The following is a 25,664-nucleotide window of genomic DNA, read 5'->3' as shown; positions in this document are numbered from 1 at the left end:
GTTGTCTTTTTTCTCCTTGGGCTTCTTTAGTTTGGTTTTCTTTTTGGAGGATTTCACATTTCAAGACTTTAAGGATCCAGCTTGCTTAGAACACTGTTTGGATGTAGATGTAGCCATGATGGGCAACCTCTTTACATTCAACATTGGCTTTGTAGAAGATTTCCATTTCATACTTAGAACTCCTTCAAGTTGTTTCAACAACTTTACAGTTTTGTTGGAGACTGCAGTCTCCCATAGCTCTTCTTGAGCTAACTTCTTTCATTTCTTCTTTCTTCAACTGGGGGTTTAGAAGAGGACGTAACCACCCGAGTCGATTCTTTTTTGAGGTAAGCCAACACATTATCTGATAATGTGAGCTACCCCCCCCCCCCCCCCCCCCCCCCCCCCCCCCCCCCCCCCCCTAATACTTTCTTTTTAGCCAATCCTTGAATATGTATAAATCTTTAATATGATGGCTGATTACCCGATGGTATGGGCAATAATTTGAGTCACACGTATGTTTCAACTCCTCGGGCCTCTTGCACTCTAGTAGTTCTAGGCTTGTTTTGAATGCTTACCGAAACAACTTGGCAACACTCTCCTGCTTAAATGAATATTCTTTATTCATTTTTTCTTGAGGGATGGAAACGTTCGATCACCAGTTCCCATTGTTTTCCACGGGCATTCTCCTCCACCATGAAATCTTCACGGCTTATCATTTCTCCCGAATATCAACCTTGGTTGGGGATTAGGGTTATAGACCAATTTTGGCTTATATTCATATTGTATCGGCTGTTTGCCTTTATCTACGTTGTAAGCCACCTATTTTCTTTTATCATCAGTGGAGAAAAATGTAGAGTCAAGCTCACCTCTTCGGGACCCGAGGCTTTAACCTTCTTGAGCTTATCAGAGTGGTTTTCTAATCTTGATAAATTAAATTTTTCAAACTTCACCACTATCTAGTACCAAAGATCCTAAGATTCATTATGGCCATTGAAGAATAGTCATTGACGTGGAGGTGCAACCTATTGTTATGTAATGCTATGATGTTTGAACATAAGCATATTGGCATAAGCAATCAATTATTTTTTAGGCTAGAGTCCACCAAATATCATAGTTACTATTTTGCCGAAGAATTCTATATTAAACTTGGACTCAACAACTTATGAAGAAAGACTTATTATTATCACCTTGAAGTGTAGTTATCTACATGGTGAGCATGAGTTCTCCAGGATATGCCATCTTGCTACAAGCAAAAACAATCATCGTTTCAAATATAACAAATCTTAAATCTTTTTGGAACATAAAACTTTCTTTGTCACCTAGAAGAAAATGAACTTTAAGCATCATGTTCGTTACATATATCAAGCTTTCGATGAACATAAGAAAAAATCAAACTTTCTTTCATGTTCGACTCATTTGCTACAAGATCTCATGTAATATATATGAGCCAAACATAAACAATCATTGTTTCAGAGAAAAACAAGCATTATATCTTTTCATAACATCTACCTTTCTATCACATTCCTATCAACCACGTAAGTGCCTTGCAATTCCCTTTCCTATGACACATCAAAACCTTGTGGAATGGAATCCTAGACTGATTAATGCCTGATGAATGAATATATAACAGAAAAACAAAAGAAACAATTCAACCAACTCCCAATTAAAGTCCTAGAAAATCTGAAATGGGTTGCCAACCAAGAAGCCATGGCTTCTTGTTCTCTGGCAAGGCAAAGTTTAGTTCAAACATCTCTTTAGCTACATTTCCACCTTCACAAAATCCTACTAACCTGGCCACAATATCTGCACTCTCTTCAATATGTGTCTTGTCATTAGGATCTGTCCATAGTTTGTTCACCAACTGAAGCTTCCTTTGCTTCCCAACCAATGGCACTTTCCATTTGCTGTACAGCCTCTCTCTTTCTTCTTCTCTCAATCTTGAATTCATTCTTTTAGAGAGAAACTCTCTTTCTTGTCTCAATGCCTTTATGCTACAATTAGAGAAGCAGTTTGGTTAGTAGTTTGATAAAGGAAATTATATTATTCTACTTCAAATCTCATCTTACTTGGATGATAGAGAAAGAGAGAGTTCATCTCCTGAATGTTCATTGTAAGGATCTCCAGCACATGCAAATTTTTTCTGCATCCAACATAGCCTCCTTAGCTCCACCTCAACATAAATTTGGTCAGCTTGATCTCCTTTGAATAGTAAGTAAAATTGTGTCCTATGTATCAAAGATGCATGACAAATATCCCATAATTTTATGATTTGTTGCATCTTTTCCTGGAAAATAGAATTCCAAGTTTCTACGGATTTATGAAACTCGTTCAGATTCTCATCAGTCTCTGAAGCCTCTTCGTAACCAGAATTTTCATTTGACTCCAGTTCCAAAACCTAATGACAAAAAAACAGCTTACCATTCATATATTTGGCTTTACATCGCTTAGTGCACTTCATGAGCTTTGATACTAGTTCATATAAAACTTATTTATATTCATTTATTCACATACTTGAAAAAATTTGTATAAAAATTTAAATTATTAAAATTTATGTAAATTTTGATTAAAATATATTAATAGAAATATGTCTAGTAATAAGATTATATGTTTAAATTATTAACATCAAACATATATTTAATTTAATTAGACCCAATTAAAGCTCTATTACAATTCAAACTCAATAAGGAAACAAGTAAATAAGATTTTAAAACTTGGTTCATGAACAAACAGCTAGAAATCGATAAGAAAATAAATGAAAGAACTCAAATAAAGTAATAATCAATTAGATTTATTTCATTTATAATCCTATTTATGCAAGGAATAATAATAGAAAATGTTTGATATCGAGAATAAACCTGACATACGAGAAGCTGCTTCTGGTACTGCAGCTTTGCAACTCTTTCTTTCAGTTCAGTGACATAAGCTTTTATGCTCCTTACATTCTCTTCTATTGCATTTTGAAACATATTCTGCATTTTCTTCATATTCACAGAATTCGACCGTTGGTAGCCTGGTGTTCCTTCCCTTGACGAGACATCCATAATATCTTCACTCTTTGATGGAGTAACCACCATAGAATTTGAATGATTCTCATCTGGGTTCATGTTTTCAACCTCAGACTCCAGCACCATTCTAGAAGAAGATGACAGAGGAGAGCAGGGGGGTCTTATAAAATGTGGAATGTTCACATTGCCAGTTGACGTTAGAGGAACCATCATGCCCTTATTAAAAGTCTTGGATGATTTTGGAGCAGTATTTGTAGAAAGAGTGTAGCTAGGAAGAGACATAATCAGCTTATCTAAGGATTTCTGAACATTTTCTAGCTGTTCCTCCAGATTGGCAATGGTTTTTCCTTGAGAGTGAAGTCTAGTAATCTCATCCTTAAGGTTTGTGCCAACCTCATTGTATTTTACCACATTTCTAGCATAGGCCTCTGTTGTTAGAGATCTAACAGCTCTCACCTCTTTTATTTCAGCTTGAAGCTTAGCAATGGTCTGTGCAGCATCTTGGTTACCATGCCTATGGCAAGCCACCTCTTTCTGTAGAACCTCCAAAGCTTTGTTTGCCTCTTCTCCAAGTAAAACTTGCAATTGCTCAAGCTTTCGGATTTCATTTACAAGCATGGATGGCACAGTAGATGACTTCCTTAATGGGTTTCTTGATTGGCCAGAAAAGGTGAGACACTTAGCCACTCGACGAGGTAAGGATTCAAATGGGACAAGCCCCTTAGAGAGAGAAAGGCAATGAAATAACATTGATCAATATGAGAAAGAAGATGATGAAGAAGAAATATGACAGGAGTTTGCTCACAAGTTTATCTTGTTCCATCTTCCGTCGAAGTTCATCTAGTTTGGCCTTTGCAATGTCCCTTTCTTGCTTGAGTTTTTCCATTTCCATTTCCATCTGTCAAAAAAATAGAAAACAACAACTGAAAAAAATGTGAAGTTATGAAATCTAATTAATGCATCTTATGAAGACTTAGTATACTGATCGATTTACTTGTATTATCAGTTTCCTTAATTTTTTATTAAAAAAAACGAGTCTTTATAAGGGTTTGTATTGAGGAAATATCATAAAGAAGCACAATAAAAGAGAGCCTTGTATTTTCCTTATAAAATCTTTTTTCATCAACATTATGGTGAAACCTATACTAATGACAACATGAAGTGGCCATAAATAGGGCAAAGAAAAATCATTTGTGTGTGAAATTTAAAGAATAGAAACTTATCCCATGTATTAATTAAGAAAATACCATGCAAAGACAACCAAACTAGAAGCTTGGAGAATGTCATTTTCATTCCTTCTACCTTCTTAATTTGCATTTCTTTCTCTAGCAGAATTACATCCGTGTTTGAAGAAGCGTAAGGACCTGGCGTATTCAGTTCTGCTTCAAGTTTAGCAACCTCTTTCTGTAGTTGTCTGACCAATTGTTTATCAGATACAATCTGATAAAAAAGAAAAAGAGTCATGAGCAAAAAATCTACCAAAGATACCATATAAATAGGATAAGAGAATGATATTGAAGAACATAAATTTGTATTATGAACTTACCATATTAACTTGTGCAGAATTTGTAATTTTTTTTGCACAAGAAGCAAAGGAAAGTGTGCTACGAGATTGCTCTACATGGCTAAGTGCAGGACTCATAGTACAAATGATAGCAGTCCTGGCATTTCCTTCGAGAGAGAGCTGAAGTATGCGTGTCAGTTTTGATTGCCTATATGGGATATGGCCGAATATTTTTCCATCACTGAAGGCAATGAAATAAATTATATCAAGAGTAAATCTTGAAATTTGAAACAAATCAGATTCAAGAAAATAAAGAACAAATGTAAGTTATGGTGGGCAATAGGCAAAACCCAACGCTTACGCCAAGAACAAAAAAGAACAAAGCAGAAAGAAAGATTAATGCATAAAAAATACAATTGATGCTACATCTTGTTGTCACTGTTGCAAATTTCACAATGATTTAATTTTGGAGAATTAGAGTAATGTGAAGCATATATAAGATGCATGAATTGTTTGGGATTAATAAGAGATTGACAAGCTTACCAATTATAAAATTAACGTCTCGCAAGAGCTGATTTTAGGATTTTCTTAGTTAGTGATCAAGCAATAGCATGCGATTACAAATAGAGAATAATAAAATAACAACAAAGACACTAAATGCCTATTTGCAACAAATAGAATTCCCACAATTAACAACTAGAACAATCACAATGAAATTCCATCACTCACACTTTTTAGGAATTTCAGCAGGAGAAAACTTGACATAATATTAATGATGGCACGAAGAAAAAGCAAGCACTTAAAGTTTTGTTCAAGGAAGACTTACCCAGGAAAGAAGTGAAAGGTGAACAGTGGGAGAGCTGCCACTGAACGGGAGGTCAACGCTGGTCGATGACGATTGCAAGGGAGAAGAGAATCTGATCCACGTATTCCTTGATGGTATGGTCGTTCCTAATGTCAATGTCGAAGAAAGGAGAATGGAGCACATACACTAAGCCTTGATTATGAAAGACGAAGCTATGATCCAAATTGGGATCAGCCATCCATGGAGGAAGGGAAAAAAGGGGCGGCTACTTGGACATAAATAAGCGTGTGAGAGAGGGCAATGGCTTTGGAAATGAATGGAGAGGAGAGTGAACAACAATAGGTGAGATTAATGGGGGTACGAAAGGGGAAAAAGCAGCAGCTATGGGAATGAGAATGGCTTTAAATAAGTATAGTTAATGAGGACTGGGAAGGGGGAAAGGTGGCAACCAGAGAATAGGAAAGGCTTTAATTAAATGGAGTTAATAAGGGTCGGGAAGGGAAAAAGGCAGCAGTTATGGGAATGGGAAAAACTTTAATTAAGTGGAATTAATGAGGATTGGGAAGGGGAAAAGATGTAGGGAATACCAAGAGGCAATGGGGAAGGCTGGCCGACCAAGGGAAAGCAACAAGGAGTTTGGTCGACTGTTCGGAAGAGGAAGGGAGGCTCGATTAGATGTTTGGAGGAGAAAAAAAGGGGTCGGCCAGCTGTTTGAAGGGTGGGAAGGCTCGCTGGCTAATTGGAAAGGGCTAGAATATTCGGTTGGCTATTTGGAAGGTTGGAGTGCTTGGTGGGCTGTTTGGAAGGAGGATTGGGGTGAGAGAGTAGATAGGATAAAGCCAAGAACCTTTCCATGGTGACAGTTGTTGGGTGTTGCTTTGCCCTACTCCTAGAGACTTCACTCTTATCTCAAGAAGACTCAAACACACACATAACTTAGAAAAACTAAAGTTTCATTCATAATAATCATCATCCCCATATAATAGCCTAGGGCCTCAATATATAGGCCACAAAACATGAAGACTCAAAAGACTAAAATGTCCTTTGGGCTACAACACACAAATAACCCAACCTAAGGGTAAATGGGAAAGACTCTCAACATAACATGAAATAAGAAAATGAAATACATGAAATAAATCATAAATAAAGGCTCCTAATCATAGTTGTTGATCTACGACTCTTGTTGTGATAGACATGCCAAGAGTTCCTGCTGATGTCCTCATCATTCTCCCGAGGTGGGAGAAAGCTCGACCTCGTCAAGTAAGCATCACAGGTGCTCTTGTACATCTATAGAATGTCAAGATCCAATCTCTGTAGCTCAACAAAATCAATCTATGTGTTCTCCATCATCGATTTTCTTTTCCATTGAACTAAATACCTCTGGCACCCACCATCCTTATTGGAAATGACTTCATCATTAAGTATTGTTTCAATTTTTCTCTGCATTAGGTAAGGAAGGAATATCTAGAAGTGAAGGTAGGCTAGGGTTCTCACCAGGTGGGGTCACAAAAGGCTTAATATATAATGGGTTTGTGGAGTTAAACTATGGTCCTTTAAAGGCTACTAGATCTTCGATATTAAAATGTAGGATTCATGTCAAAACTTTCAGGTAGTTCTAACACATAAGAATTACTATTTATCTTTGTTATTATTTTAAAAGGTCCCACACTTATAAGCATGTAACTTTTTAATGGTTCCATGCAGAAATCATTCCAGATGAATCCATACCATTACAAAATCTCTAACCTTGAATTCTTTAAATCGTTTATTAAGATCCGCATTAAGTTTATAACCTCGCATTGTGTTGTTCATTCCTTTTATTAATTTCCTCATGCAATTCATGGAGATGCGATGCAAATGCAAATGCAGACTCAGATATTCTAATCCTAGGACATATAGGAATCAAGTCTATAAGTTTCCTAGGTAGGTACCTGTACACAATTTTAATAAGGCTTAGGCCCATGGTCTGATTAATAGAGTTTCTCTATGTGAATTCAGCCATCGGGAGTTTGCAGTCTCAATCTTGAGCGTGTTTACCTACCAAAGTTCTTAAGAGGTTGTCTAAGCTCCTATTAACGACCTATGTTTGCCCATTAGTTTGTGGATGAAAGGCGGTGGAAAATTAGAGTTTGGTTCCCATCTTATACCATAAGGTCTTCCAAAAATAACTAGTAAATTTGACATTCCGATCAAACACTATGGTTTTAGGCAAGCCATGGAATCTAACAATCTTATCAAAATATAGTTTGGATATTCGAGAAGCATCAAGAGTTTTGGAACAAGGAAGTAAATTGACCATCTTGGAGAAACGGTCAACCACAATGCAGATAGAGTCATGTTTTCTAAATATTTTTGGTAGCCACAGAACAATATCCATGCTTACGTCTTGCCACAAGCAATTGGGGACAAGGAGGGGTTTGTAGAGACCCGTGTTTTTTTTTTTTTGGCCAGATGACAAGTATGGCACATTTTAACCCGCTTACTAACATCACGTTTAAGGCTAGGCCAGTAAAAATAATGTTCCACAGCCAATGGTTTTTGTTTGGCCAAAATGCCCGGCTAGACCTCTCGCGTATAATTCCCACATAAGGAATTCCCGTAGGGAAGTGCTAGGGATGCAGAGCTTCTGGGATTTTAATAGATACCCGTCTTCAAGAAAAAAGTAATTAACTATTCATTCACCCCCAGTCATCAGAAGGGAATATGTTTACTTAAAGTCAAGGCAATCCTTATAATCATCCTTAATACACTCAAACCCAATTACTTCGGCCTAAATTTTTTGAGTTATCATCATAAGACGACTTAATGCGTCTGTCGCTTTATTTTCTAAACTTGCTTTGTGTCTGATCGTACATGTATACTCTTGGAAAAACTCGACCCAACGGCCATGTCAGGCGTTGAGTTTCTTTTGAGAGTTTATATAACGCAAGGTCTCATGATCAAAGAAAATAACAAACTCTTGTGGGAGCAAAGAGATTAAATGATGGCATAAAATTCCTTATCATACATGGAGTGTCGTTGTCTAATATCATTCAATTTCTCGCTTAAGTAGGCCATGAAATTTCCTTCTTGGGAAAGGACCCCACCAATACCTACGCTATATGCGCCAAAAGTTAGAAAAATCAGATAGACACATGAAAGGGGCATCTACCATTCTCTTCTTGCCTTAAAAGAGCGGGTATGGTCCAATGAAAATTGCCCTTCTTCAAACAATCAGTTATTGGGGTGACTGTGGTGCTAAAATTTCTAATAAACATCGATAGAATGTGGTCAATCCGTGAAAACTCCAAACATATCTAATATTCTTAGGCTCATGCCACTCGTTAATTGCACGCACTTTTTTAGGATCAGCGGATATTCCTTGAGACGATACAATAAATCCTAGGAAGGACACACTATCCGTGAGGAACATACATTTCTTTGGATTTGCGTACAATTGTTCTTTTCTCGGGATCTCACAACTTGTTTCATGTGTTTTAAATGTTGTCCAACCGAATGTCTTTAGATCAGAATATCATCAAAGTAATCTATCACAAATTTTCCTAGGAAGGGATGGAGGACTTGAGTAATGATCCTCATGAATGTGCTAGGTGCATTGCTAAGGCCAAAAGGCATGACCATCCATTCATATAAACCATTTTTGGTCTTGAATGTAGTCTTCCATTCATCACCTAAATGGATCCTGATTTGTTGGTAACCATTCTTGAGGTTAATTTTTGAAACTAGAGTGGCTCCCATCATCATTATATCTAGCATATCATGAAAGTGGGGAATGGGAAAATGGTATTTCATCGTGATTTTGTTTATAGCGCAGCTATCAACACACATCCTCTACATACCATCTTTCTTGGGAGTCAATAGTACTGACACTGCGCATGGGCTTAGAATCTCCTTAATGAATCCATGTTGGAGTAAATCATCAACTTGCCTTTTAAGCTCAGCATGCTCTTCCGGATTCATATGATATTGAGTAGCGCTGGGTAGGGATGCTTCCGGTACTAGGTCAATAGTGTGTTGAATGTCCCTCAAAAGTGGGAGATGATTGGGTAAATCATCAGGGAACACATCAGTGAAAGTTTCAAGGAGAGGTTTGACATGTTCAGGGATTGGTTCCTCTGCTTTAGGTATCACCTCATGAGCTACCAAGGCGTACATGGGTGACCCATGAATCACTTCAGAATCCAACTCTTTTGCATTTAGGATGTTGAGCCCCTTGCTTAGTTTGATAGAGTGGGTTTAAGCTCTTCTTTAGAAGACTTGGGTTAGTAAGGTAATAGTTTAATCTTCTTACCATCATGTTCAAACATGCAGGTATTTGACATTCCATAAATATGAACGTCATTGTCAACTAACCAAGGGAGACCAAGGACAATTTGACCAATGTCTATCGTCGAGACATCAAACCAAATATTTTCCTTATATCTCGCAAACTCAATGGGAATAAGGCTCCTGTCTTTCACCTTTAAAGTAGTGGAATTGATCCAAGCAACCTTGTATGGATTTGGGTGGGGAACTGCTTTCAGATTAAGTTTGGAAATCATTGCAGAGGATATGGCGTTAATGCAACTACCACTGTCAATAATGACCTTGTAGTTTTTTTGACCAATCTTGGTGAATGTGTGAAAGATGGAAATTCTACGCCAGTCATCACTCAATTTTGGTTGGGATAAGGCACCCCTAACAACTTGAACCTCAACATAATTCAACTTTTGCAGGCAGTGAATCATGACGGTGTCATCCTCATGAAAAATCTTCTTTGTCATCAATGTGATGAACTTGGTCAACGTCAGGTTCATCCTCGTCCTCAACAATTTCTTCATTCAAGGTGACTTTATAAGGGCTAAAGCATTGGAAGAGATGTGATCGTAGCCCTGACACTAAAAACACTTGCTTCTAGGGCTAGTCTTAGGCACATCACGTTTAGGAGTTTTACCCTTGTAGTCAGAGCAGGGTTGGGCTTGGCCTTGATATTCAGCTTTGGCACTCGATTAGTGGTTGTCATTGGGTCGGGCAGCCTGTTTGGAGAAAAGCTGGAGGAGGCCTTGAATGGTGGGGGCCGAGTGTCTAGGTTTCGAGTATGGAGGTGTGATCTGGATTCCTCAAGACCAAAGACTAGAATGTAAGAGGCTTCAAGCATAGCGACTCCTCTCGCAAAAAGTTCATTACGAAGGCCTTCCCTAAAGCCAGCTCGAAACATGGATAAGATTTGGGCTGGAGTGGTGGTCTCTTCACCACTGCAGGGAATCATGAAATCATTGAAGGCTACGATGTATCCTTTCATGAGTTTGTTACCCTGAGTCAGCTTATTCCACTTATCTAAGAGCCTATGATAGTGGGACAGAGGGAGGTATTTTTGCATGAGTTCCTGTTTCATAGCTCTTCAATCGGTGATGGGATATTCACCTCGGGCTTCTCTCATATTCTTTAAGATCGTCTAATATTGACTAGCCAATCCAGTAAGCTTCATTTCGGCGAACCTAACTTTTCTAGCCTCCGAGATATTGTACCATTTGAAGTAGATATCCATTCCTTTAAGCCAGTCTAAGAAGACTAGCGGGTCGAGAGTGCCATCAAAGGAAGGTGCATCAATTGGGATGTTTTTGAGTAATTTTGCTTCATTGTCACGCCAGCTCATGTCTTGACCCATTGGGTCACGATTAGGCCTATAGTTGTTATGATGGTATGGGATTTGTGGCGGGCCATCATCAAATTGGGAAGGGTCCTAGAGGGAGTATATATCGTGGTGTGTTTCCCTATTTTTCGATGTCATCTAAGCGCTCACCAGCTTGGCGGCGAAAGTCAGCTAAATCTCTTTGGGTGTCTCTAATTTGTTATGCTATAGTTCCTATTTGGCTTACAATATAGTCTCAAGTCCGCTGAATTTATTCGGGGTCCATTTTCTAACTAAGGCTTGAAAATGCTAATGCAATAACAATGCAAAGAAGAAATTTGGTGAGGTAGGATGCAATCCTAGACATCTACTAAATGCGAATGTGGATCCTAGCATGCATCTAAGATGTAATCATGCTCTTATACCAAAAATAATGTGAAACATATATTATATGAAGGAATTACTTGGGATTAATAAGAGATTGACAAGCTTACCAATTATAAAATTAATGTTTCACAAGAGCTGATTTTAGGATTTTCTTAGTTGGTGATCAAGCAATAACATGCAGTTACAAATAGAGTAGGAGAATAAAAAAATAACAACAAAAACATTAACTGCCTATTTGCAACTAACAGAATTCCCACAATTAACAACTAGAACAGCCACAATGAAATTCCCTCACCCACTCTCTTTGAGAATTTCAACAGGAGAAAATTTGACACAATATTAATGATGGCACTAAGAAGAAGCAAACACTTAAAGTTTTGTTCAAGGAAAACTTACTGAGGAAAGAGGTGACAAGGGGAAAGTGGGAGAGTTTCCACTGAACGGGGGTCGACACTGGTCGATAACGATTGCATGGAAGAAGAGAATCCGATCCACGTATTCCTCAACAGTATGGTCGTTTCTAAAGTCGATGTCAAAGAAGTAAGAATGGAGCACATCCACCAAGCCTTGATCATGAAAGACGAAGTCATGATCCAAATTGGGATCAACCACCCATGGAGGAAGGGAAAAAAGGGGCGGCTACTTGTAGGTAAATAAGAATGTGAGAGAGGGCAATGGATTTGGAAATGAATGGAGAGGAGAGTTTATAGAAATAAGGGAGATTAATGGGGGTAGAGAAGGGGAAAATGTAGCAGCTATGAGAATCGGAAAGGCTTTAATTAAATGGAGTTAATGAGGAATGGGAAGGGGGAAAGGTGGCAACTAGGGAATAATAGGAAAGGATTTAATTAAATTTAGTTAATGAGGGTTGGGAAGGGGAAAAGGCAGCAGTTATGGGAATGGCAAAATCTTTAATTAAGTGGAGTTAATGAGGATTGGGAAGGGAAAAAGGCGGAGGAAATACCAAGAGGTAAGGGGAAAGGATGGCTGACCAAGGGAAAGAAACAAGGAGTTTGGCCGACTATTCGAAAGAGGAAGGGAGGCTCGATTGACTGTGTGGAGGGGAAGGAAAGCGGTCGGCATGCTGTTTGAAAAGTGGGAAGGATCAGTGGCTGCTTGGGAAGGACTGGAATATTCAGTTGGCTGTTTGGAAGAGTTGGAGTGCTTAGTGGGCTATTTGGAAGGAGGATGGGGTGAAAGAGAGATATGATAAAGCAAGAACCTTTCCATGGCGACGGTTGTTGGGTGTTGCTTTGCCCTACTCCTAGGGACTTCACTCTTCTCTCAAGAAGACTCAAACAAACACACATAACTCAGAAAAGTTGAAGTTTCATTCATAATAATCATCATCCCCATATAATAGCCTAGGACCTCAATATAGGCCTCAAACATGAAGACATAAAAGACCCACAACTCAAACCCCTTGGGCTATAACACACAAATAACCCAACATAAGGGTAAAATAGGAAAGACTCTCAACATAACATGAAATAAGAAAATGAAATACATGAAATAAATCATAAATTAAGGCTCCTAATCATAACCGTCAATCTACGGCTCCTGCGATAGACGCGCCAAGATTTCCTGCTAAAGTCGCCATCATATTCTTAATTCTTATTATACATCATAAAGATAGTACCCCTTCATTTTAATAAAATAAAAATTCTATGACAACCAAAAATACAATAAGATATTAGAAATGTCATTAATGAAATAACCTACAAATATGGGATACCTTCTCGAGGCTTTACACCCCTTTCTAATCATATTCTTAATTCTTATTATACATCATAAAGATAGTACCCCTTCATTTTAATAAAATAAAAATTCTACGACAACCAAAAATACAATAAGATATTAGAAATGTCATTAATGAAATAACCTACAAATATTGGATACCTTCTCGAGGCTTTACACCCCTTTCTAATCCCCATAATGAACTTTTCATTTAAGGTCAACCAATAACTAAATTGCCGCGTGTTTTCTAAATAGGGAAAAATTTAAACACCATAACTTAGCAAGTTGGACAGTAAAAACTAAATAAACAAGTTTATGTTGAAAATATAAAAGCAAATTTAACATTACAACTACATGATGAGAGCATAAATGATTTTTTTACATGGTGTCTCCCAAATAAGGCAAGCAAAAATCTTTCATGAAGGAACCATAGGATGATCACTGAATCAAATTATGAGTTTATACTTGATAACATGCACCATCTATGATACACCAGTTGCTTTATCAAGCCTGATAAAAAAGGCAGAAAGAATTGAACACAAATTAACATATGTAGTTTTCAATAATGTACTCTATCGTAAAAGAAATGTCCTTTAAATTTATTAGTACTTGTAAAATTCTTTGTTTTCAAAGCGTAAATCAATGCAAATAGAGACAATAAAGATCAAATGAATGTTGACACCTACACAACAAACCTTGCGCAAAGGAGAAAAACTGATGATTTGAGCAACACGTGCGTTGGTGCGGCGCATCACTTGAAGGATCAAATGACCTCTGATTCAAATGGATTGCTTCGTTGCAATCAGAACATTGAATTCATCCAAGTTGAGACCCCTCACGGTCATATCAGATGAGTTCGGTCCAAACGGAAAACAACCACCCAGAATTGGCACTCGCCATCGCCCAAACGACGTCCGATCAAAAAACGAACTTCGCTGCTACGTCCGGAGTGTCGCGACATTCAAAATATATATTTTACTTGTTCAATTAGGATCATCCAAAGATATGGTATGAATCCCAAGGTAATAAAGTGTATATCGATGAAATTGACCTCGACGCTGCCCAAACATAGTTTGTTCCAAAAATCGACTTCGCCATTCCATTCAAAACATCCTAAATACCCAAGACCTATGTTTTATATGCTCAATTGTGGTCATCTAAGGTGGTGGCATGGATCTTAAGATAATAACATGAATTTCGAGGAAAATTACACTCGACGGTACCCAAATGACATCCGATTAATTAACGGACTTCGCCGTTGCATCTAGAATGCCGTTAATATTCTAAATTGGCTGTCAATTAATTCAATTGAGCTTACACACGCAAATCAAGTTGGTACCAAAGAAAAAATACATATTTTGAAAAAATTAGATCTCGACGTTGCCCAAACGACGTTTGATCACAAAATGGACTACATCGTTGTGACTAAAACATCGACACTACCTAAAGTGCACCATCAAGTTGTCCAGTTTTGATTATTTGCACTCAATTTTGGTCATCTGAGGTGGTTGCATGGATCCCAACGTAATAACATAAATTTTGAGGAAAATGATACTCGATAGTACCCAAATGATGTTCGATTGATGAATGGACTTCACCGTTGCATCTAAAATACTGCAAATATTCTAAATTGACTATTAATTTATTCAATTGATGTTGCACACGTAAATCGAGGTGATCCAAAACAACATGCATTTTGAGGAAATTAGATCATGACATTGCCCAAATGATGTTCGATCACAAAAGAGAGAGTTGTTATGACCAGAACATCGACAATACCTAAAGTGCACTATCAATTTGTCCAATTTCAATTATTCGACAAAATTGATGAATAAAATAAGGCAAAAAGCACGCAAATCAAGGGGGTCACAACCATTCAAAATATCTTAGTACATGCACTATAATGTGTATGCACATAGGTATACAGAAGGGGATGTATAACATACCAGCATTGGCCCCAACGAGCGCATTATGGGTATACACGTGATATCTAGGGATGCTGCGCAGGTCAATAAATGAACTCAAGTTTAAGCCCAATCCTTCTATGTGGATATATAGGAGTGGACTCGGCTTGAACAATCAAATAGATATATGGTCAAGGTGTCACCAGAATATCTATTTTATACATTCATATTAAGACTTTAAGAACAACAACAACGAAAATTCATCTATGAAAACATACACCCAACGAAGAACCTGATCTTCTGTCGACAAGTGGGCAAAGTCGATGAGGTTCAACCCATAAATAAAATGACCTCAAAGTCACCCTGATGATATCCGTTTTGATGTTTATCTCAACCGGAAGGATTAATTCCAAATATTCAAAATATCTTCTAGGCACCCATAAAAATTCAAAATTCTAAAAGTTCCCAAAGCTCAAAACTCAAAACTCACAAGAACTAACAAAACCTAAAATATTTAAAATCAAAATAAATCATAAAAAACGCTTTAAACAAAATACATTCATGCTCCGCAACAGTTTAGAGAAATTGAAAATTACTTCAGCTCACAAAGAGATAATGTCTCGTCGAGAATATCATTTGGATTCATTGTCTAATAGTCTCCTGCCAACGGGAACATGGCACATGTCCTCTAACCAGCAATTTTTTTGTCAATTGGCGTTATAGGTAAATGGTTATGACCTTTGAATCGGGTGGTCACCGCCAAATGGCACCACCAAATTACGTTTATGACCAGAGCTCATATGCTCCCCAATAACATCAAATCCTTGATATATGAATCAATAGGATATAATTGATAAGGCACAAACCCCCTATTAGCTATGATGGATTCAAACTTATCCCGTTAGACAAACATCTAGCCCAGGTCTATAAGGTTCCCTTGGACGACGCAACTCATGGCTGCCGACAAGGATCCTTATGTCAGGTTGGGTCGACTACCTCCTCTAATTAAGTAGACCAGAGACCACGATGACCCAGGATGACAGAACCATGGGATCTTGATCAGGTCCATCATCCATTTCCCCACCATCCTCTTTAAGTGCAAGGTGGTGAAATTTCTAATCTTATTCTCCAATACCTAAGCCCATGCTGCTAATATATGCCAAATGTACATATCTTTACCTATCAGATTGACGACTAGCCTTAACTGAAAGTTCTCTTTCGGTACTGGGAGGGGTAATTAACTATAGGGGCTTGCGCCTATTGGAAACTAGAACTTAGATAATAAAGTCCTCGCAAAATGAGGGAGAAATCTCTGGGTAGTGTCTCATCTACAAACTCATATGCCTTCCCAAAATTTACCCCGAAACTTATTCCATTAAAACTTCCACAAAAAGCAATGAGGAGACCGGGGCCAAATTTTTGAAGCCCACAATGAATTTGTTTCAGAATTGTATGTGCAAATAGAAGTTAATGTGGAATTTGATAAATAAAGCTATTACTTTCCTTAAGCACTAAATTTTAGTTGAAAAACATCCACAACTAAGTTGACAAGCCAAATGGTTACCTACACATGTTATTTCCTAAAGAGTATGTCCTCAACAAAACAATCACTTTCTCATAGTACAAAAGCTAACCAAAAACATGAAAACAAAGCTAAAAGTACACAAATTTGGAATCAACATAAATTGCCAATGAATACGTTTCAAGAAAAAATTCAAGAAATGCGTGCAAAATAAATTTTCTTGTTGAAGCATCTAAAAAATATTTTTTATGCTTTCCAAAAAACATGTCTACAATCTTTTAAGAGTCAAAAGTAACCTACCAAGAAAACTTGAAGGACAAGAATTATACATTTATCCTCAACATATACATGGCTATTAAGAAAAACTCATTGTTCGTGCTTGACTCCATAGTTAGCTTAAGTTCAACTATTTATAAGCCCACATATTTAATAAGCTAAACAAGAATAAAGTCTTATTCAACTACATTCGGCTGGTCAGTAACTTAATGATGCTTACATATATATGTACACACACACACACACACACATATATATATATATATGCATTTATACTTATATGGATATACATAATACAAGTGGCAACATGTATAATAATATTGTATATTAATTTCAGGTAGGATTTACTTTCATGAATAGCTCGTTTCCAACTCAGTAAGTTAATAAGTCAATACAAATAAACTCAATATGAGTGAAAACAACCACCATTGTGTGAAGCATTTCTTCTAAATATAAGCAACCAAATGAGTTCTAAGTTTAAAAGTATGAGAACATGTAAATGACCCGACCTCAACTTTCTAATAACAGTTGTGAGCGTTAGCAGGCTAAGATTTATATGGCAGCCTTCTTTTAGCCTAGTACCCTCAGCATTTGTTTGTGAAGCTCTCTCACTTCCCGCAAGGTCCACAAAGTTCTGCAGCAAACTATAACAATTATGATATAAACAAAACTACAGAGATGGTCTAGTTAAAAATAGAGTATAATGACAGGCTCACCAAATTGGCAACATAAGACTTAACACAACCTGAATACTCATGGAGGCTGCTCTCAATTGTCTGAACCCAAACAAAAAATGAAACAGTTAGTATGCACCACAAACAAATAAAATAAAAAATAAAAAAGAACACTTAACCAGTCTAATTATTTGGTGAGATCTTGAACTAGCATCATTCAAGGCAGTCTCTCCAACTTGTCTCTGCGCTGTAAAATAAATATAAAGCATGATAATTACTACTACAAAAGTAGAGAAAAGTGAAAATGTTATGAAACAAGATGCATAAAGGTAAGTATCAAGGAAAACATCTCAAATTTAAAACTACCTTCACAAATGCCTATCAGATGCCGCAAATGCTCACTATCTTTTGCAGTTTCTTCCTCTAGTTTCTCAACAATGGTTCCTTTCTGAATTTACATCGGTCAAAAAAGAAGTAACAAAATACAAATTTAAATGAAATATTATAGGAAGATGTGCAAAAATGCTTTGTTGACATATACAATGTTGATTCTTGATGTCTACCTCAGGATCATCTAAAAGCCTTAGAGGACCAGAATCTGTCTTCAACAGATCTCTCACAACCTCATTATATATCTCCAATGCAGAAATCTTGATAAAAAATTTTCTTTCTGGATTCTGAATAATACACAATATTAAAAACTCGGGCTAAGGTAAGACATAAAAGCATGAAACAGCAGGCTCAAATTGACAATGAAGCTTACGCTTTGTATGTGCTTGTAGATGTCAGTTACAGCACTCTCCATTATTCCTCTCATAGTATATGTCTTCCCACTGCTGGTTTGCCCATAAGCAAATATTGTAGCTATAGAGAAATACATGACCGAATCCACATAACTTACTGTCATAATGTATCTAATGACCAAAACTTAGAAGGGTTCCGGAAAATGCTAATTTATCTAACGGTGGATACATTTACTATATCTCTATGCGAGTAGATATAAAGTAAATTAAGAGACTTTCAGTTAATGTGTACCATTTATTCCTCTTACTGCTGATAGGGCAACTTCCTTTGCTCCTTCTTCATATACTCTCTCAGTTGGACATATGGGGCCAAATACTTTATCTAAAAAAATGTAAGCAAATGGGAATTTAGCTGGCAATCTATCAGCTGGACATATGGGGCCAAATACTTTATCTAAAAGAATGTTAGCAGATGGGAATTTATCTGGAAATCCCCGTCTTCTAGTTCTTTATTGATAATAACAATAAATCTTAGAATATATAAGGGCTGTTTAGTTGCAAGATTTAGCTAGTAACTAGGCTAAATCATGTTGCTCCTTTCACTGTGCCTCTTCTCCTCATTCATTTAAATCCAAAATATTAAAAATACGTATCAAATAATATATTGTAATTTAACCATGCCAAATAATTTTTCAGGATTTAATGCCTCAATGATGTACTAAATCTGATTTTTCAAGATTTATCAAATCCTGCCTTAAACCAAACAGCCCCAATTTATTTCAGGATTTAAGATATGTGATAGGGAGAAATTCTTAAATCCACTAAATCCTATGAAGAACAAGATTTAACAAATCATGGTGTAACCAATAAGAGGCTAAGAAAAAAATATAATTTGAAGTACCCAAAATTCTATTTGGCAGATTTTAAGCTAAATACTACTTAAATCCTGCCTAAAATAGGATACCAAAAGCTCCATTATTTTCAAAAAAAATAATAATAAAAACAAAAAACATCATTCATATTACCAAAAGTATAAGCTGATGAGCTTGACTTCTCTTGAGAGGGTGTATTCAAAACTATAGTATGTTCATCAGCACATTCCCAAGCAGCTTGATCTTTAAGCCATTGTTCTTTCTTGCTTAGTGGCCTCATACGTATAGTAACTAAAATTTTATCCTTCTTAACCTTGGTGCCCCCGGGAGTAGAAGCCGGTGTTTTTTCAAGCTTGGAGACTGGAGTACTAGGTGTTCTAAATGTTGACATCTCTTTAAACCTAATAAAAGCTTTGCAATAATTACTTTTATATATGCCCTCATTTATGAGAAAGAGCTTCTGCTTCCTGTGAAATTCAGAAATCTGCATAAAAATCCAAATATAATCATCAGAAGAACTTTACACAATAGAGAGGATTTGACATAGCTATGAACTCATTGCCGTTAGGTTAAAAAATAAGGTATAGTTCATTCTTGTACCAAATCACAAGCTGAAATTCGATAATCGGTCCAAAAACTGACGGCTCGATCAGATCAGCAGATTATCACCGCTTAAAAATCTTAGATGGTTCCTCGGCGCTGTAATTGAAGCAATAGATAAAACCGAAAGTCCAAAACAAAAACAAAAAAACAAAAAACAAACCGTAAAGAACTCAACAGAGCCAAAGAACAAATAGAAAAATCAAGAAATACTTCTTATGAACAAATGAAAGTAAAACAATCCGAGAGAAAGTTCAAATTGAATCAGCATAGCTTGTCTGTGTATGATATGGTGAATCAGTGAAAGTATAATCTGGAAACTGAAACTTACTAAGAAATTGTCCAAGCCATCAATTTGCGAGCAGGAAAAAGAGAGAAAAAGATTGATGTATGCGTGTTTGTGTCCCTCTCTAAGAGAGGGAGAGAAGAAGAAGAAGAAGATAGAGTGGCGAGGGATAGCAGCGAGCCGTTGGGGTTTTGAATTGGATTTGGAATTATCCGAGCGTTTCACCCCACGGTCATTAATTTTGTGAATATTATAAAAATACTTAAATTTGAAATGTTTGAATTAAAATAATCAGATTATGTAATAAATATAAATTATTGAAAATATAGAGATTATTTATATGAGCTCGCTCACAGGTAATATTATTATAATATTTATTTAATCATTCATATTTAGTATTTCAGTAATGTAATATACTGTACCTAATTAAAGAATAATATTAAATTTATGATGCCTAAGTTGTTTTCATACAAATTGTTATTGTCCAAGTGTACCTTAGCTTAGCTCCTACTAACTTGTACAATAACTTGAAATTAAGTTTTTAAGTCATGAGAAAATATATTAGAATTATAATGTATTTTGTGACAAGAGCTTAATTGATTATACAAATAAAAATTATATGATTTGAAAAATAAATATATTTAATTTTATGCTTGAATATATTTATTTTATTTCAGATATTTTAAAAAATTTTATAAAATTGTAATTACTAATGTAACTATAAAGAGTCAAGGTCCTCATCTTCATTACTCCAAATGTTCTTATAGCTTCTTTTTTTTTTTCTTTTTGATAATGAGCAAAATTAGTCATAAATTTCAATGCACACCTCATATATATATATTTCAATGCACACCTCATATATATATATATATATATATAACCTAAATTTTGGCCTAATTATAGTTTCACTTCACCGCCCCAATTAGTTTTTTTAAAATACTCTTCAAGCCTTTAAGCTTCTTGAATCTCAAATTAAGGTCCAAGCGCCTCTTCATGTAAAGTGTGGGAGTATGTTTATATATTTTTAAAAGTGTCATGCTTTTTAAATATAGTCAAAATTAGAAACACTGCATCAAAGAACTCATATTGATTCTCTGGAGTCTAAACCATTTTTTTTAGCATTTATTATATAGCGCAATGATGTCAGAATTAGATGATTTTTTGCTTATTAGATTCATCTTTTCGAGCCAATAGATTTAACTAGAAGGATGCAAGATTTAGTTATTATTAAATCATTTAATTAATATCCTAAAGTTTTTAATTATGATTTAAGTACTTGATTTATTTTTAATTCATGACGTTGAGTTTGATTATAAGCTTGTTGAATTTGAAAGTAAGATGATTTTAAATTCGAACTCGAAAGTTTTCAATTCAACTATGCATCCAAATTTGTTCTTATTCAAATAGATTTTGTAGCAACGTATCAGTAAGAATATTAAAATTAAAAAGAGAAATAGTAAGAAATTAATAGAGCTAAAAAAGAAAGATGTAATATTTAGTAAACTTTGATCAATCATAATATATTTAAATTAAATCTTTTATTGATCGGTTAATTTGAGGTTAACTCAAGTTTTTACTTATTAACTCTTCAAATTTGACTCACAAGATATTTGTTGAGCCAAATCCAAACTAGGACCATCTCTGAAGTAGGATCAATTACATTTTACACCCCTAATTATCGGATAGCTTTCAATCCATATGTATATGATTTTGAAAGTTTTTGGAGCATTTTTTTGTGTTACATTCCTAAATTTTTTTATATTACTTTCCTTAAAAAGGGGACATTAAAAAAAAAAGAAATGAAAGCCATAGTCCCTCATATATATGATAATTGTTCCTCTGCAAAGTCAGGATAAAATTTTAAAATCATCTAATTCTATTATCATCAATCAATCAAATTAAGCCCAATCTCTTCAGCCTAAAGCACACCTTAATAAATATCTTGGCGATTTTGGCGGAACCTTGGCGATCGGTGGTTCTCCGTCGTCCTGGTATGGCCAACGGAGGTCCTTGGTGGGATATTGGCATAGAAGCGATCGATTTGAAGTCGAATTTGGCTGAGCTTTGCCTGACGGTGATTTTGGAGAAGTTTTTTTCGTTCGTTCTACGTTAGCTTTTGTTTTTCGTGGAATGAATTTTCTGTTTGGGGGGCGATTTTGCCTTTGATTCTAATGATGAAATGTTTGGCCGAAGTTTGCTTGTGCTTTGGATGTTCTGCTGGACAAATAATTGAGATTATTTGTGGTATTTGCTGCTTGAGTTTGTTTGAATTTTTTGAAAGTCTTGAGACGATGCTTGGAGATGGAATTTTTTTTGGTTTGACATTTGAAACTGAGAGGTTCTTGATGTGGAATCGTTTGTTGTTCAAGAAAATTTCGTGTGGTTTTTTTTTTCTTATAGATGTGTGTTGTTTTGTTTTAAAGATTTATCTATGATGAATATGTTGATCCTCTGTATTCAATTAAGAAATGGAACTCTTCCATTGAGGAATGGGGCAGGAATTTTATTGTTGGTTGTCTTATCTGAACAAGTTTGGAGACTTATGGATTCTTCAAGAATCTTGAAAAAAAGGCTAATGTGATCTTGGTCGATTTCGTTACCACTTTGTGTATTTGGTTTGATTTTGCTTCAGCATTTTGTTGGTTTGGAAGCTTTAAAATTAAAGAATGGAGTGAAGATCTTTTTCCTCCAAGTATTGTCAGATTTGGTTTGATAATTTTCTTGGTGTGTGATCTCTTGATGTTCAAGAGATTGTTGGGGTATGATTGTTTAGATTATAGAGGTGGTTTTTCCTATTCTGAAGAACCGGTTTCATCTTTCCTGAAGATTCTTGGAGATAATGCTACTAATACTAGTTATGCAGCTATTTTGAAGGCTTTGATTGGATCTTCCAAGGGAGATAGTTCGGAAAACTGCTCTAGTGAAGCCGTAATTTTTAAACCAATTTTTCTAATGTTGTTTGGTTCGTATATGGAAGGTTGTTTGGATCATCATAGACGTATTGGAGCTAGTTTTAGGTGGGAGCTTATCTCACCTAGGCTTAAGATGGTTACTTCTTGGTTCTTTGAAGAACAAGTCTTATTTGTTGAAGACTTGAAGGATTTGAATATTACTAGTTTTTCACTTGCCAGTGAGATGTGTGTGGTGATGATTTTTAGTTCGTATGGCTTTGGTAGTGTTGAGGTTGATTCTTGGCCTCTTGATGTGGGAATTGGCAGTATTGCTTCGTCGACCTTATTTTGTTCGTTCATGGTGGTTGTTGTTGGATGCATTGAAGTTTCAGCGGATTCAACTCCTGATTGGAGCTCATTGGCCTCAAAGGATGTTGATGGTGATCCTTTTGATGTTTTGGGGGCTATTTTAGTTGTTATTTTTATTTTTCTTGTAGTAGTTTGTCATTTTTTGGGCTTTCATGTAGGTTTTTTTTTCGCTTTTGGAATTATTGTAATGAAATGTGAGATTTTTACTAGATTTCATTCTTTATCTTTTGGGAACTCTGGGATACTAACCAACCTTTTAGGTTGTTTTAACATTTGGTGTCCCTATCACCCCAATGGATTTAAAATGGAATTTAATGGATTGCATATCCATTATGATAGTTTTAAAGAGCTTGTTTTTGCTTTCTAGTTTGTAATAGTTGTGTCTTCCTTTTAATGCAACTTGCATTTCTTCAAAAAAAATAAAAAGTACACCTTAATAAAGTGGCACTTAATATATCCTATTTGGGGATTAACTTTTGAAGCCTAATTTTCTTTTTTGCTCCATGAAGAAAATGGACTATATAGATTTAAACGCAAGTGACTTTCATTAAGGATATTTTATGAGTTGTACTATATTTTTGTTGTCCAAATTTTGTTATAAAGAAGAGGGATATCGATATGTAAATGATAAAATTAAGATTGTAACTTTTTCATAATCAAACCAAAATAAAATATAGAAGACCAACAATAGAACTTAATCGTTAAAGAATGAATTTATATAAATGTTTATGTATTTGTGTGCATTATCCTTATTTTTTTTTCTCTTTATATTGAATTAACTTTATCCTATTTCTCAAAATTTTTATATCTATTACCTTTGATGAATGAATTTTGCATGACCTTTTCTTACTATTTTTTAATCCATTTTCAATCAAAAGCTCAAAAGCCTTTAACCCGGTTCAATGCATTTGCTGAATTAATCATGTAAATTAAACTTTCAGTTATATAATAAAATGTAAAAATAATTATCTCATATAAATTAAAATTAGTGTTGCATATAAAATTTTATATTGTATTAATTTTAAAATAAATTTAATAATTTTTTAATATATTTTGATATAAATTATATCAAAATATTCTAAATAATTTACCAATTTTCTTTTCATAAAATAAGGTAGAATTCCAATTCATTAATGATGTAGCCCATTAAAAGGTCAAAATTTTCAGATTGGGAACCCTGCAAAGAGCAATATGTGAGCCCAGCAAGGCCTGTAAGTGTTATGTGTTGAATATGATTGTGTTGATCAATATGGTTATTATATTGTCTCGGGCCTCAAAGCTTGTCATTCGCATTTACCCCTTGCTTGGTTTCAGGTGCTTTGCATCCGAAAATTTGTTTTTCTTGTACAACATCCCAGCGTTGCGTACCTGATTCACAAGAAATATCTTACTCATCAAATGTGAATGTTCCAAAAAAATTTATTAATGGAGTGAATTTCTCGATGCAGGAACAATACATAAAGCATTATTATCAATTTATAAAATTATTTTTTCAACAAAATAAAGAGACTGGTCAAATACTATATTTCTATTTTTTTTTTCAAAAACCAGCAAATATATTAGATAATAAAAAGGGGTTACAATAGCTACAGGAAGGAAAAAAATAAGAACATAATACACCATCTAAAAAATACAAGCACAATAAAAAGGATAAAAGAATCCCAAGAGAGGGCTCAGTTAAAGGCCAAGGCTCCCAGCATACCTAAAGTCGCGCAAGGACCATCCAGTTAGGTGAATAAAGCACACTGATCGAACCAAACCGAAAACATCACCAAAGGTTTCCACTAGCTAGACGAAGAGGACACGAGCCCCAGCCACATCATAGCCCCGCAAATCTCCAAGCCAACCAAATCCGACAGATAAGCAACCCGAAAAAACAAAAGGGAAAATCAAAATTGAAACCAGATTATCTTCTTCTACCGCCTCTACCACAAAATTTCCCACGAGATGTAACAGTAAGAGGTCTATCACGAACCAGTTTAAACTCGTTGCCAGGATCCGAACCACCGCATAAATCTGAATATGAATCGGAATCAGATTCATATTCAGACGAACAGTGCAACCAGTCACCTTGGAACCTTACATCCAATCCAGAATTACCACCCACCTGGTACATCAGAGCTTGGGGGGGCCATCAAATTCACTGGAACATTAACAAAATTTTGAGAATTAACCAGCATTCCTTGCACATCCAAATTTACATCCCGTCCACACACCTCATTTGGAACCACAGGCACAACACTATTTTGTAATCATTCACAATCCTCCAAAACAGGTGAATCAACATTAACCAACCCACCAGAATCACTCAGCCTCGCTTCAAAAATAGCCGCAACATTAACAGGAGTAGAGGCCAAAACCTCACTAACTTTCGGCATCAGAACTACGGCTGGAAGACCATCAACCACAGCACCAGGCAAAACATCAGAATTAATACCAGTCAACTCGACAGAAACGCCCCCAGTAACAGGGGAACAAGATGGTGAATCAACAGAG

The 25,664-nt window shown here is 35.8% G+C and overlaps 1 protein-coding gene across 1 annotated transcript; it reads right to left on the bottom strand.

The window, feature by feature from the left end:
• Positions 1–1,350: 1,350 nt before the first annotated feature.
• LOC110109302 (kinesin-like protein KIN-7A) lies at positions 1,351–19,721 on the bottom strand. Its single transcript, XM_028695876.1, has 15 exons — positions 19,623–19,721; positions 19,176–19,506; positions 18,443–18,532; positions 18,171–18,271; positions 17,971–18,084; positions 17,774–17,855; positions 17,587–17,654; positions 17,450–17,509; positions 17,243–17,367; positions 4,534–4,732; positions 4,290–4,427; positions 3,793–3,885; positions 2,838–3,707; positions 2,049–2,377; positions 1,351–1,973 (listed from the first exon to the last, which is right to left on the bottom strand). The coding sequence occupies exons 2-15, from the start codon at positions 19,411–19,413 to the stop codon at positions 1,646–1,648; spliced, it is 2,835 nt and encodes a 944-aa protein (XP_028551709.1). The 5' UTR covers positions 19,414–19,506; positions 19,623–19,721; the 3' UTR covers positions 1,351–1,645.
• Positions 19,722–25,664: the final 5,943 nt, after the last annotated feature.

The sequence above is a fragment of the Dendrobium catenatum genome, unplaced genomic scaffold (assembly GCF_001605985.2).
Source record: "Dendrobium catenatum unplaced genomic scaffold, ASM160598v2 fragScaff_scaffold_703, whole genome shotgun sequence".
In the NCBI taxonomy this organism is placed as follows: domain Eukaryota; kingdom Viridiplantae; phylum Streptophyta; class Magnoliopsida; order Asparagales; family Orchidaceae; genus Dendrobium; species Dendrobium catenatum.
The sequence above is the reverse complement of the archived record's forward strand: the minus strand, read 5'-3'. Positions and strand labels throughout refer to the sequence as shown.